We start from the raw sequence: 14,324 nt of genomic DNA, 5'->3' as shown, positions 1-14,324 counted from the left end.
CACTGGTCACCACTGGTTGCGCTTAATTTGCGCTTGAATTATTATTTGATGCTTTTTAATAACAATTAATGCTACTAGTAAGCGCCCTGGCTTATGTGGTGATTGTCGCTTGCCTTATTACTTAATTTATTGTAAAATAAGTAAGTGACCAGAAAGTGCTCCGGGTTGTGTGGGGATTGTCGCTTGCCTTATTACTTTATTTATTGTAAAATAAGTAAGCGACCAGTAAGCGTCCCGGGTTATGTGGTGATTGGCGCTTGTGTTATTTCTCACACGTTTGCCAGTCACATTTGGGAGCACTGGTGAGAACCTCTGCAATGCCCCCTCCTTTTCTGCCTATTCGCTTCTCCAACACTATAGATTGGTACCTATGTTAGTGACACTAACTTTTATGTTACTGACCGTAATTTTCACTGCAGGAATCCTCTTAACCCAACGCTAAAGAGAACGATAAAAGTGTGGTAGACCTGACTGACCAAATTTTTTTCAGTGTGGTGCATATCGTTTTATCCCCTCCAGATATATTCTCGGGGCGAATAGCGACTGGTAGTGACGAGGCAGAGGTCATACGTACACGATAAGAGGATACAGAATAAAAAGGTTATGTTTTACGATGATGCTTCATTACATGATTCACATTTTTTAATTAAACATTAATTTAATCCTTTTATTTTTTATAGTTTTTTTAAAAGTTTAACAAATAAATGATTTTTTTTGGCAAATTTTTTCATTTTTCTGTAACTTTGTCAATTACTAATTTAATTAAATTTTTAACTTTATTTTCTCAAACGTTCATTTTTTAATTATTCCGCTTTAAACACTACATATTTTGCCTCACCTAATCCTTTTTCTTAAGAAATAAAATGTCAAAGCAATTTTAAGGTATAAAAATGTATTTAAAATTAGTGCTTTTGTCAGGTGATAAGTAATACAACATAAGTCAGAAGCCAGTAGCCAATGCTATTAAGACTTTACTTTGAGGCCTTGAAACTTGTAAAATAGGATTAATTTATTAAAAATTGTTCTTACGTGAAACAACGAGAAAACCTGCAACGCTGGTGCTGTGATTAATCCATCAAGCTTAAATTCACTACAATTCAATGCGAATTAAGAAAAAATATTACATTTTGCAATCATAAAAGAGTTACTAAGGTTTACTAAGAGTTCAATGGAATGTAAGTTTTCTAAAAAAAGTAATACATTAAATTGCCTAAAATTTTAAGAGGATCTTTAAAATAATGAAATGAATGTGGGTCTTTTTACGGTTTTTGTAAGCATTCAATTTAAAAAATAAACTTAGTCAAAATTTACTAATTTGTAAGTTACTATATGTATCACTGGTGATGTAGTATTCGTTTTCAAACTAATGATTTTCAAAATCATGAGCAGACCCAGATTCATCTTATAATTTTAGACGTCCCGTTCAAAGTTCAGATCATTTAATGCATTACTTTTTAAGAAAAGTCACATTTTTTCAAATCTAACCTTAGTACATTTTCATGATTACCGAATCTAACTTTTTTTTTCTTTTTTTTTTAATTCGCATGGATTGTAGTAAATTTTAGCTTGATTGAATTGTTTCCTTTTTTAATAGGACGTGCATTATTACTTAAGTTATGACATATGACACTTTTATTGAGATCTGGAAATTTTTTCATGACCCGTTTACCTTAACTTTGTGAATCAAAACTTGTCAAACTAATTTTTTGTATTAAACTTGGACTGTTTTTTGTTTTAATTTATACAACAAAAATCGTTAGATTACTAAACCAACTAAACAATTGTTTATTTACATTGTAATAAAGTTTGGAAGAGCACAACGTAATACCAGATTGTAAGAGCTATATTAGACCACACTAAATACTTAAAAAACCATGAAATCGTTTGATAAATAAATCAATATGAACTGTATATACTATGCAAGTAGGTCAAACTTAGAAATATGTGATTACAAAGTTTTAAGCGTTAATAGTTTATTACGCTACTTGAAACGAAAGTAGGGCATTCTCTCCTGGATATATAATTGCCTTCTGAGACGAAAGTAAAGGAATCAAAAATCCAGAAGTCTGCTGTACTTTCATTCCGTATTCAATTTATTACCTTCCTCCGTCGAATTATGACGTTTTTTCTACCATTTTAGTGTCCAGAATGGAACATAACCTCCCACGTAAGACTCTCATTTTTTGCTTATTAGAAAAATATTTTGGCACAATCTGCGTGGACAACATGCATATTGTGGCCAATAATATATTAGCACCTAGTGAGCAGGATTAAGAATGTCTAAGGATGCAGTCACATGGAGCGCAATAGAGCGTGCAGGATAGAATTGTCCCGATAAGCTAATGTATTAAGTCTATCCTGCTACTGCATAGACCTATTGCGCAATAGGATAGAGTTAACACATTGGCTTATGGGGACAATTCTATCCTGCACGCTCTATTGCGCTACATGTGACTGCAGCCTTAGATTTCACGGAAGTAAGCGCCCAAGGCGAAGCCGAGGGTGGTTAACGTGAAATCTAATGCATTTCTTAACCTCAAAACGTGGTAATCCTGCACCGAGAGAAGAGATTTTCCCCCTGAAAGGGATTATTGTACTTTCGCTCCTTCGTAAGTAATGTTCTATTCTAGTAAAAAAAGAATGTGAGCTTTACCAGGGGGGTTATGTTGCACTCTCGATCTTCAAATCATGACAGAACGTTATATTTTGAAGAAAGAAGGTAAAAAATCTTGTAAGCCACACGAGATGGAAGTATGGCATAAACTCCCAGGTGTTTCACGTGTCAATAATACATGTGGTAGAGAATGCCAGACTTTTATCCCTTATGGCGTAGTATACTATTTCTTATTTTGAAATTTGAAATAAATATTTGAGATCTCATTAGGTACAAATTATAATGAGTATGAAAACCAGTATTTCCACAAATATAATGTTGAATTAAACCCTTTTTAGAACAAAATTTGTTTTTAAAAAAGTACTTTGCCATGAAATTCATTTTTATTTAACTCTTACGTAAGTAAAGTCACATGTCAGATAGATTTTTTTGGTTTGCATAGTCTTATGAATATATAATACGTTACTTGAAAAAAAATCATACATTAGATTCTAAAGGTCCATTTATAGTAAATCACTGATCAAAGGGAAAAGGTGCTAATTGTTTCAATATTTTTCAAACGTTGACTTATGTATGGTAAATTTTTGCCCACTTTTTTGCAGTATTATTAGAAAACGGTCTGTAACGAGACATAGTTTTCTGATCTAAATGTGTAAAACACTTAACAAGCGATCATACAGTAAATTTTTAATGTTGTACATTAAACATACAAAGTTTATTTTCAGCATTTGAATAAAGATAAATACCATTCCGTATTTGATTCTTTAAGATGCTGTATCGATATTGCAATGGATTTTCGAATGAAAGGCACATAACAAGCAAGTTATAGTCGTATTTATCTGTAGCTCAGATCAATAGCACAACACATTGACAAGCCCGAGCATAGTCATTGAGGTAGGACGAAACAAATCTTCCTTTCTATTTTTATTTCTCCGTTTGCTCGCCATGATTCCATGATAGACGTCACCATGTATACATTATTAGAAAAAATTTGACTTGCTTGGTATGCAACAATGCGTATGCATGTATTGATGTGATACATCATGCACTTACACGTGTGACACTAATTGTGTTTGCTAACTATGATTTCCGTCAACCATTTTCTATTAATATGCCAATTTTTCGTTTTTCAATGTCTGTGCTAAGGGGAAAAAAATTGTAGTCCCGCAAGAGTAAGTATCACAGTTATTTTTTTTATGCAAATGGCGCTATTTCAAACTGCTGCACAAAGCGAACATGTTTCTCTTCACTCCTTGTTTAGAGATACGCGATTTACGTACCCTGATAAGATCTGCAGTTTTTTTTAAGAACTGTTGGTGACTCATGCTATAATCGACAGTCATGTCTTGTCTACCCACGACTTGTTTATGATAATTATTACTCTTGTGTGAATCCAAGTTTTGCCCTCTTAACCCAAAGGTAAACTATTGTATATGTCATGTATTATGCGCACAAAACTGCCGGTTTTTAAATAATCGAGCAAAATCAAGTCCCTTGCGTATGAAAAAGTGCTTTGTACGGTCTGAGTTAATCATGATATACGTGAATTTTTTCCAATGCTTAGCTCTTCTATACTCTTTGGTGTTACAACAATAAAATAACAGTATAAATATGTAAATATGTAGGTACATGTATATGCAACATCTATAAAGGCATTAGCTAAAAAGGCACAATGTTTGTTATGCACATAAAAATGTTTAGATAATAAGAAATAGAGATAATCTATTTATTTGTTTATAACGTTTGCAAGTGTATAAATATTGCCATGCTAAAAAATCAAAAGTATACGAATACGTAAATGGTACATGATACATACAGATATACATATGTATATATCAAATAAATAAATATATCCGTGGCGCAAACTAGGTAAATAGAATTAGTGTGAAAATGTTTTATATGAAAGAAAGGAGTGAACAAGAAATAGTGCGAGTTCATGTATTATTTGTAAATGTGTAGTTGTACGTCCATGCTATGGGCAACACTGATCAAATACATTTGTAGATCATCAAAGTCTTTGGTTTTATGAAAAAAGAAAATGAGAATGTCAAGAAAGAAAAAAGAACAACATTGACTGCGTTAAGAGAAGTAGTAATAGTAAAATTATAACATAATAAGCCGTAAAGAGCCACAACAATGAGAAACAATGCGAGCATAATCGGGCCCCTCGTTTTCCCTTGCTTCTTAGTCTTGTGTGTTCGCGGGTCAAGTAAATTTTGAGAAAGTCAGTTGACCGAATTCAATGAGTACAGTTTGACTGATGCATGCGTGGATGCGTACATGTGTTTTTATAATATTATGAGTTAGTTGTATTGTGGCACACATAACACATATTAAACTGCGTCAATCTCAGGCACATACGTATGGCAAAATACCAAACAAGCGGTAGCGAGTAAGTATATTCCTCGAGGCCGTAAGGCTAAGGAGCAAGCTTCGGGGAAACGAGTAAGGGCCTGGTAATGGCTAGAGTGTCGGGACTGACCACTGTTTGCTTTTAAGAAGAAGTGCCGCAGTAGAAGGGAGGCGATAGGCTTGACTAGAGGTTAACATAAGTGGGTTCTTGCTGGGGCGAAGACGCGTTAGAGGCGGCGTTGGCGTTTGGGGGGCCCGACACGGGTGGTGCGTTCACACTAGCCCCACTTCCGGCCCCTAGGCCTTGCTGTTGCGACTGTTGCTGTTGAGATTGCTGGGCTGTTGGTGGTGGCTGCCCAGCCACCCCGGCACCCCCACCGCCACCACCACCCCCGGCGCCCCCCACACCACCACCCACGGCACTGTGATGGATTATGCCCGCGTGGATGCCCATCCCCGCTCCATGCTCCACTGGGCTGCCAAAATCAACCACCAACAATTAAAAGGGGCTTGGTCTTCCTTTTTTACTACCTCACTCGTACGTTTTCATGCTCTTTCTTCCTCTCTTTTTCTTAAATTTTTGCTACACCACTTCCACAACTCTTAATGCTTTCCTTCGCATCCTTTAAGTTTAATTTAAGTTTAGCTTTGTCATTGTCTCACTTTTGTACAAGCTTCTATTTTCGTAGGTTTTAAAAAAAACAGCTTCACTGTAAATTTTTTCTCTCTTGGACAGTCATACTTATCTTTTCTGTAGCCTGAAAAATGAGCAAAATTCGTCAGAAAATATGTATTCTAGGCTTCAGCTCGTCAAGTCGCTTTCTTGGCTGAACTTCAAAGTAAACGTCAGCAACATTATCATTTCAATTTTGTTAAGTTAGTTCGGCATAATTTTATAGGCACAGTAAGCAGCTTTATTATTTTATCATACCATATTTAGTGAAATGAATAAACTTTTTTCTTTCAAGATCAAATAAAGACAATAACATTTGATGGTTCAATAAATAGGACATCTACTCTGATTCCAGGTTTTATCTATACTAGGGGCCTCTGCCCCCTGCACGTTTCGAGTGTTAACCACCTAACTCTTACTAAATCCTAATTTATTTTATAATTTTTTAAAAAATTACACAAATAAATAGCTTTTTAAGAATTTTTTAAATCTTTATGCAAGTTTATAATCTACTAAGTTAGTTTTTTTTAAACTAAATTCTCCAAATTAAATTTTCAAGTTTATCTGCTTTAAAAATTACATGATTTGTCCCAACCAACAACATCATGAAACTAAAGACGGAAAAATACATTCACAATTATCCCTTTTTTAAGGCAATGACCAATCAAATGTAAAGCAGTAGTCAGTAGCCACTACTATCAAGGCTTCACTTTAAAGTTATCAAACTTTTAAGATAGGATATCAAAGATAACCGTCAAAAGATTTGAATATTTTATTTAAAGTTGATAATTAATTTCTTCAATTATTGGAATTAATTATGTTTAACTAATGTGCTTAAGTATGTATTTGACAACGTGTAAAATAACAGTAACTTAATGAAAGAAATTAATAACGACTTGGTTACCTTTTAGATGCATTGAAAATACAACAAATATTCGTGAATTAGGTATCTTCAAAGCAGCAAGAGAATTATTACTGATTTATTGGTGCATGCATAAAACGTATTGATATTTTGTGTATATTATAATGTTTTTTTTATAAAAATCATTAGACAATTCTGGAAGTTACTGTCGAATACAGCTATCAAAAGCTAGCTTTAAAGACTTTCACATGACTATTAGGGGCCTTCTCTAAAAAGCTCTATTACTTTTTTAAAATTATTATAGATATTATTATCGTTATTGTTGTTATTATTACTACCTTTATTATTGTTGTTGTTATAACAATAATTATAATTATCATCATTATCATTATTACTATCAGTTCCAACAATGTATTTATAACTTACGTAAGCGATGGGCTGTATGAGTATAGAATGAGCGGGGTGGTATAGATTTTATGACAACTGTACAGGCAGATGAACATAACCTTACTTTAGAAGTAATTAAAAAGTAAAAAATTAATCCTAATTGTAAGTTGAACAAGTTTCCAAAGCAATCTAAAATTATTTTGGACCTATTGATGTTTGAAAACTATCTTCTTGGGCTCGTTTTTTCTACCTTAAGGTTGTATGAATATAATATTATATTTTACTACATCAATGTCACAGTTTTCCTCTTTCCGTATTGGCCTCCCCTGATCTTTCCTGCTTTATGTAGTTCGTTCAGTTATCAGTGTGCTGATAATGCACTGTACGCATCCGTTTTTTTAGGTGTAGAAATTTTTACACATTCTCCGAAGACGCACTCGTAAACCATCTAATAGTTCCCTTAACCGATGACACATGTTACTAAAAAAAGCAGACGAGGACAACCAGCAGTAGCCAAATGCCTGGTAAGTAGTGAAGTCTTGGGATTTGGGATGTCTGTTCTTAAATTTTGGATATGCAGGTTAGGATTAGGACACACTAACCAAGATCGGCATACAGCAACATCACTAACTTCTTGATCGAGTATCACCAGTAATTATAAATAGTAATTATAAAAGTGTTTGATACAGCAGTTGGTGATGTTGCTCAACAATCTTGGGTGTTTTGCCTATCTGAAGCAGCAGAGCAGATAGCACGATAACTTGGCTGCGTTACTCAGTTACCGTGATAAAACCTCTAGCTTTACTTTCCTCCCAGTGTAAAGAACATAGTTATAATACATTCAATCTTTAAACCTACTTCTACCGTGAGATAAATAAAAAATGTTATTTATTTTACATAAGTGAAACAGAAACTTTACTCCTTTATAGGTTATCCCTACTGAAAAATATTTTGTAATTACATTTGTAATTACATTTGTAATTACACTTGTCAAGCCATTTGTAATGAGCTTATCCATAAGCATCAGATCACGTATGTGCCAAATTTTCATTTTCTCTTGTAAGAAAGATTACTATTTCAATTACGAAAACTATATAACTCAATGACAAGCCATCTTGTTCTTCCAAAAATAAATAGAAAATAGATAGACAATCCCACTTGAACTAAATTTATAACAAGTTGAAGTTCAGAATCTTATTATATTACTTTGTAGATTCTATTAAGATTTGCATTAGTGGGGGCTGTTAAAATATTTGAAATAAAATAACAGAAGTAATGTATAATAATTAATAATTTTCCCTAAAGAAGAAGCCCTAGTTTACATTATTGAATCTCTATCCACATAAAATATATGACAGCTCTTATTGGTTGGAGTCTTTCCTTTCTGGCATTCTTTTATAGATTCCATTTCGCAAGTCACCATCACCATGCTTTGATTTTTTTATCGATTTTTTTTAAGTAGCACGTTTTTATTGCGAGAGTACGATTTATGTTAACTGATAATTTAGAAATAAACAGGATAACTAGTGAAACCTGCTTCGTACTTTGACCGCGACTAAACATCAGCTAAATCCTCACTATTAATGTTCGACACAATTCTTAGAAATGGCATTATCTTCGTAAATCACATTATCTTTCTAATAAACGACTTTATAAAAGTTTTGCTTGAATCAATATGAAAGTTGTTAAAATACAAATTATTCTTGCATGAGTAATTTACATGTGGTGGCTAACGAATGAAAATAATAAAAACGTACAAATGTCTGCCTACAGATCATTTTCAGAGTACTGATTATAAATATTTATTAAAAAGTTTTTAATTTTCATTGGTTGGTTCTGTATGACGAAAATATTTTTCATTAATCCATACAATGATAATATAGTGTATATGAAAAATACAGATGAGCTTTTTAAATGAGATGATTATATATGATACATCAATAAAATTGTCAACGTAAATATCATTTACTGCATATAATTTTCCGTTCAAAAAATATTTACATTTTATGTACTATTTGTTGGGTGCATAGCACGCAGCGCCTCAAGTACAGTGTCGAAAAAGTGAGACTCAAGTACCAAAATTTGCAGACGACAGACGACAGCTCAGTGGGAAAACTTGCTGGTGAGAACAGTTTCGAGGTTACTTGAAAAATATATGCATACGCACGTTGATGGCGTCGGCTGCTAGCTTCGGCCCCCAAGTTACACTAAATGATTACCATGTACGCTTAGATCATTTTGCCTATCCCCTCCAACCGCCTGCACCCAGCGAATAGTCTGAGAATATAGGTTATACTTTTCCTGCTATTATATATAATAGTATTGCTATACTACTGGTTGAGGTAACTTAACTTTGAAAATTGTGTACAACAACCATAATTAAATACAGTTTTACATACCCGAAACGTAAGTTTTGTATTTGAAATAGTAATATTATTACCCAGTAGTTCATATTTTCTGCTTGATAAAATACCGCTATCTGCGATCTCAACGTTTAATTTTACCACTCCTGATTCTAATTTTACTAGCTTGTAACGAATTAAATGTTCGGTACATAAGGTTAATAATCACCCCTGTTAACCATCATAATTTTACTATAGTATTTTTTACTAGTGTAGGTATTAATCCGGAAACTCGACTAGTATAAATTCCTTCGTCCCGTCTCCTATTTTTGAAAGATGTCCATCACACATAAGTTTTTCTGATGGATATTGTTATAGTATATTTTTTACCTCGGGCAGAAAGTACAACTTGCGCGCTCGAAGGGTGCGGTTGTTTTATCTTTGTGCCCACGGTGAGAACGACATTTTTTGTATCGAGGGCGGAAAGTGAACCTTTGCGCCCGTGGGCACACTTTCTACCCGTCAATTACTTTCCACCCTAGGGGGAAAACAAACTTTCGGCTTGGAAGGGCTAGAATGTTTCTTCCGGCCCATGGGCGGAAAGTAATAAGCAAGTGGAAAGTGCGCCCTAGGGCGCAAAGTACTTCACCCGAGGGACGAAATAGTAGTTTTCCTACTTCGGGAGATTTTAAAGGTGTGGTGTGCCTTCAGTAGGAAAAATAGGGTTCGTACCAGGTGCGCATCCAACCAGGGCAAGCACCAGGCCCGAGGGACCTCCAAAGCAGGGCCCGAGGGACTCCGTGTGCTTGTCCTGGTTGGATGCGCACCAGGTGTGAACCCTATTTTTCCTACCGAGGGCACACCTAACCATCAAAGTAGCTCAAGGTAGGAAAAATTTTTTAATGTATATTACTTACACCATAAAAATATCTCACACAAAGTTCTAAAACCTTTTAACTGTACCATTATTAATAAATTTAATTTTAAAAAACTCTCATCAGTTGGACACGTAAGCTTATGAAAGAATCACGTAAAATCGCGTTCATAAGAAAATAATGTGGAGAAATCTTCGAAATTTTTCTTTGTATAATATAACAATTTTAGATAAACATTACATTTTATTTTCAAGTCCATTTACAAGGTGGTTTTTCAATAAAATAAGAAAGAAAGGATCGAGTATGCGTAAACGTGTATGTACAGGCACATCTATACAAGCAAAACAAAGGGCGGCTTTCTCCCCAACAACTGTGATGAACATCCTTATCTAAACCCATAGCCCCTGGCCCAACTTCTCCAACTAACACTTCATAATCCTTGTTTCCACTCCTACTTCAAGCTGCCCTGAGTTGCAGAGCCGATCGCAAAACTTAAGAAAAATTCTCAGAAAGGGTCATCTTTTGAAAAGTTGACCTGATAGACACTTGAATCCATGTCCCAATGTAACAACTGTACCTCAAATTAACTCCTAACGAACTTTTTTTGATAATTATCTGAACTGTTTGTCATTATTGTTTTCGCCTCAGACGCTTTCAAACTTTCTTCATTTTTCCTGCTTCAGGTCATAGTATACTATTTATCATCCCAGATTTATTATTCCTTCGTTTAATAGAGTTATTTAACAACAAACAGCTTAGGTTAGTGTTCTTCATGAGTGTTATCCAAAAGTCGTTTAATATGGTTCTTTCATGTATCTCAAATCTATCAAATTGATATTTGTTAAAATTACTTAATTTTCAAAAAAATTTTTACAAATTTTGTTTATTGCATCAAATTAAGTACTTATTTAGAAATTTAGATCATGATATATAATGTGAAATTTCGTAGCAAAAGTTTTATAAAACTTGTATTTAACCTTACAATACCAGCCGTTGATGCTTGTCTATCCTTTAAGAGTAGGAAATTCATTCCTGTGCTTATATCAATATTTTTTAGTTACGTCTGTGTATACATATACTTTAAGATAGAAGTATATTTAGAATTGCATAAGCTTCATGGTGTTAGTTTTTTACTCCGTAATGTTTAGTAAATAAATAATTAGGCGACAACTTTTAGTATAGGAATGCTTAGTTGCCATAGAAGCACATATTTAGAGTTTATTTTTCATTTATTTTTTCTTGGATTTATATTTGTCAAGCCAATCTAAAATTTGAAGGGGCCGTGTATTACGACTTTGTGAAGAATTACTCACAGTATGATTTATTGTGTTCATAATCGTTTTAAAAAAGATCCACCTTAAGTCCACTGCGCACTACATGATGATAACTTAAAGATTAGAATTATAAAATATGTATTAAATTTAGGAATTAAATGTTCCATGCGATACCGTAAAAAAATTGTTTGTGGAAGATTATTTATTAAAATACTGTGCTCTACCACAATATTACGTGGATTCATATACATAGGTACAAATGCGTTTTTTAATCATCAGGTCGTACAGCTTCTTTAGCGCTTTTTTTGTAATTCCGTTAGGAGTTCTGTTGGTTTAGTTCGTCTTTAAGAGTGGTTTGAAACCATTGTCGTTATTATAGGGGTAATACCTACCAAGCTTACTTTTCTACATTTATGAGTATCTTTAAGTGGTGGTTTCAGTTCCATAACTATATTACAGACAGAGTTAACGAGCTATTGAATGTTACCAAATTGTTTGTTACCACTGGTTTTTAAACTGATGTTCCATCAGTGTATTAGTTAACAATATACGTTTTAACTGTCTAAGAATATGTACTAGTTACATCACAGTACAACGGGAATTTTAAGGGCTGTAGATAAAAAAATAACAAATTTTTTTGTTCATCGCTTCAGAAGATTTACAACCCCAAAGTTTGCTTACTAAAATATGGTATCATAAAATAAAATTGAAGATTCTGAAATATTTCTAAGTAAATGGTTATGTAGAAACTATGTCAAGAAATTAAGCAGTTACAATATGTAATAGTAATGATAATGATGACTGCGACGACGATAATGATAATGATGAGATTTATGTTCATTATTATAATAGCAATCAAAGTATTGAGTAACAGAATGTTTAAAAATGGCATTGAGTTAGCAAAGTAAGCGTATAAAGTCAAGGTATCATTTTGAGATCTGATAGTTTTTATTACATGGCCTAGCATGCATTTTGCGATACTTACGATTTGTGACATTGTTATCTGAGCTTATTTTTTTAGAATATTACTATTTACAAGTAAGGTACAGTAAAAGTATGATTAGCTTAGCTTTGTCTGTCATGACAGCAGCGTAAGGCAAAATTGGATAAATAATACATGTTCTGAGAAATACATTTTCTGACGAACTGCATCTTTGTGTACATTACACTTGTTACCATTATTTTTGTTTCTATAATTTTATTCTAGGATTTCCAGAGATGAAACTGTCATTTATCATCAAAATTTTTAGTATTTTGGTTTTTTGTATAACAAAAAGCTTTTAACGTTTTGAAAATGGATGAAACATTGTTAACTGAATGTGAACTTAATAATTGCTCAAATTTATAGGAAAAAGCTTTGGTAGTTAGTAAAATAAAAATCGTCATGTAATGGGTTAAATTCATCATTAAATTAAACTTAAAACTGTTTTAATCTTTAATATGATAAAACTCCCGTTGAAAAATCAGTATGCTCGTGAGGAATTTGATTTTTGTATAAGAGTTATCTAAGAATAAGTACACATCTACAGTTTCCTGATAGTTTGAATCGATAAAAACATTCTAACTAAGGAGAGAAAAAATGTACAAGTATTGAGCTGACGCACTCCGTTGTAAAAAAGTGGCTCAAAAAGTGCGTTTACAGTTATTACAATACTCTGTAACTGTTCTAGCATTCGTATATTAATAAACATACCTGCAGGGCTTGCACCACTGACTCTGTTGATCAAGTCCAAACCTTGCTCGACACTTTTTCATGTTGTTACCTATGGACATAAAAAAAAATGTTAGCTCTTGATCGTCTTTGAATTATTACAGTACCACTGACTCTAACACACATTTAACACATCTAATCCTATTAGGGATAGGATGATTTTGCATTTTGAATGTCAAAGTGTGTAACGAGTCAATTGCTACTTAAAAAAATTACGCGAGTCAAACTTTTAATGCAAGAATTGTGGAATTTAATAATAAGTATATAATTTATGGTACATACACTGTGACAATTATGGCTGTAAAACATTGAATGTTACATCAGAAAATGGTAATAAGAAACAAACCTGTGTTAAATACAGTGATGTTAATATTGAAATTACTATTAAAAAGAAGCTAAATTGACAGATATTCAATAAATGTATCGGTACAGTCATTTTAAAAATTTTTTATGTGTTAATTAACAATGACCAATTTCATTCTACATAAACAAAAGATTTAAAAGCATACTTATATAACTAATAGACAAGAACTAAACGTGCAAGTATTTTCTTTTAAGGTTAGATATACTGAGGAATTGAACTTATGGCACGTTTTTGAACAGTTTTTAAGAACTACATTTACATAAATAGAATTACTTTAATGAACACTGACTTTGTATTTAAAGTTATTTAAATAATCTCAGTTTTAACAATAAATATTTGTAGTCGTGTGTGACGAACTTTAAAAGTGTTACGTAACCGTAGGGTAAAAGTTTCAAGAGACAGTACGAAATGTACTATAGTTAGGTTTTGCTAGCAAGTGCCCATGAAAAATTCAAGTCCATGTAATTTTTTTTTATTCGATATAATTTTACCTCTTAATAACGATGAACCATGGTGTTTACTTTTATTTTTCTGTAATCAATTGTGACTAACGAATTCTATAAACTAATTTAAAAAATTTACAGTTTAGGTGAACAAGAAATTTATTCTAATTCTTTGAAAAATTTTAAACAAATATCAGTCGAGATGTATCAATTTCAAGCCAACAGACTTTTACTGAGAAATTTCTCAAATTTGAGAAAACGCATTTTTTGCTATTTTCGACAACGTATTACTCAGCTGTTACAGCATTATTTTTAACTTACTTGAGCTTAAACTTAACTTTAAGATGTGTACGTTAAGATAAAAAAAAAAAATTGTAACAATCTGCAACTTGGAAAACGTGGTATTGTTCATCAACGCCCAGTCATT

General features: G+C 32.9%; 1 protein-coding gene across 3 annotated transcripts in view; it reads right to left on the bottom strand.

Annotated features, from left to right (window-relative positions):
- Positions 1-14,324, bottom strand: part of LOC106638546 (protein pangolin, isoforms A/H/I/S) — a 288,519-nt gene that overhangs the window by 15,649 nt on the left and 258,546 nt on the right. For all 3 annotated transcript variants that reach the window (XM_089594552.1, XM_089594553.1, XM_014351793.2), the window contains exon 11: positions 13,073-13,142. In XM_089594552.1, coding sequence (XP_089450678.1) covers positions 13,073-13,142 — 70 coding nt within the window. The remainder of the gene's footprint in view (positions 1-13,072; positions 13,143-14,324) is intronic.

The sequence above is a fragment of the Copidosoma floridanum genome, unplaced genomic scaffold (genome assembly GCF_036245765.1).
Source record: "Copidosoma floridanum isolate Cflo_tuat_1 unplaced genomic scaffold, Cflo_Japanese_pri ptg000021l, whole genome shotgun sequence".
Taxonomy (NCBI): Eukaryota; Metazoa; Arthropoda; class Insecta; order Hymenoptera; family Encyrtidae; genus Copidosoma; species Copidosoma floridanum.
The sequence above is the reverse complement of the archived record's forward strand: the minus strand, read 5'-3'. Positions and strand labels throughout refer to the sequence as shown.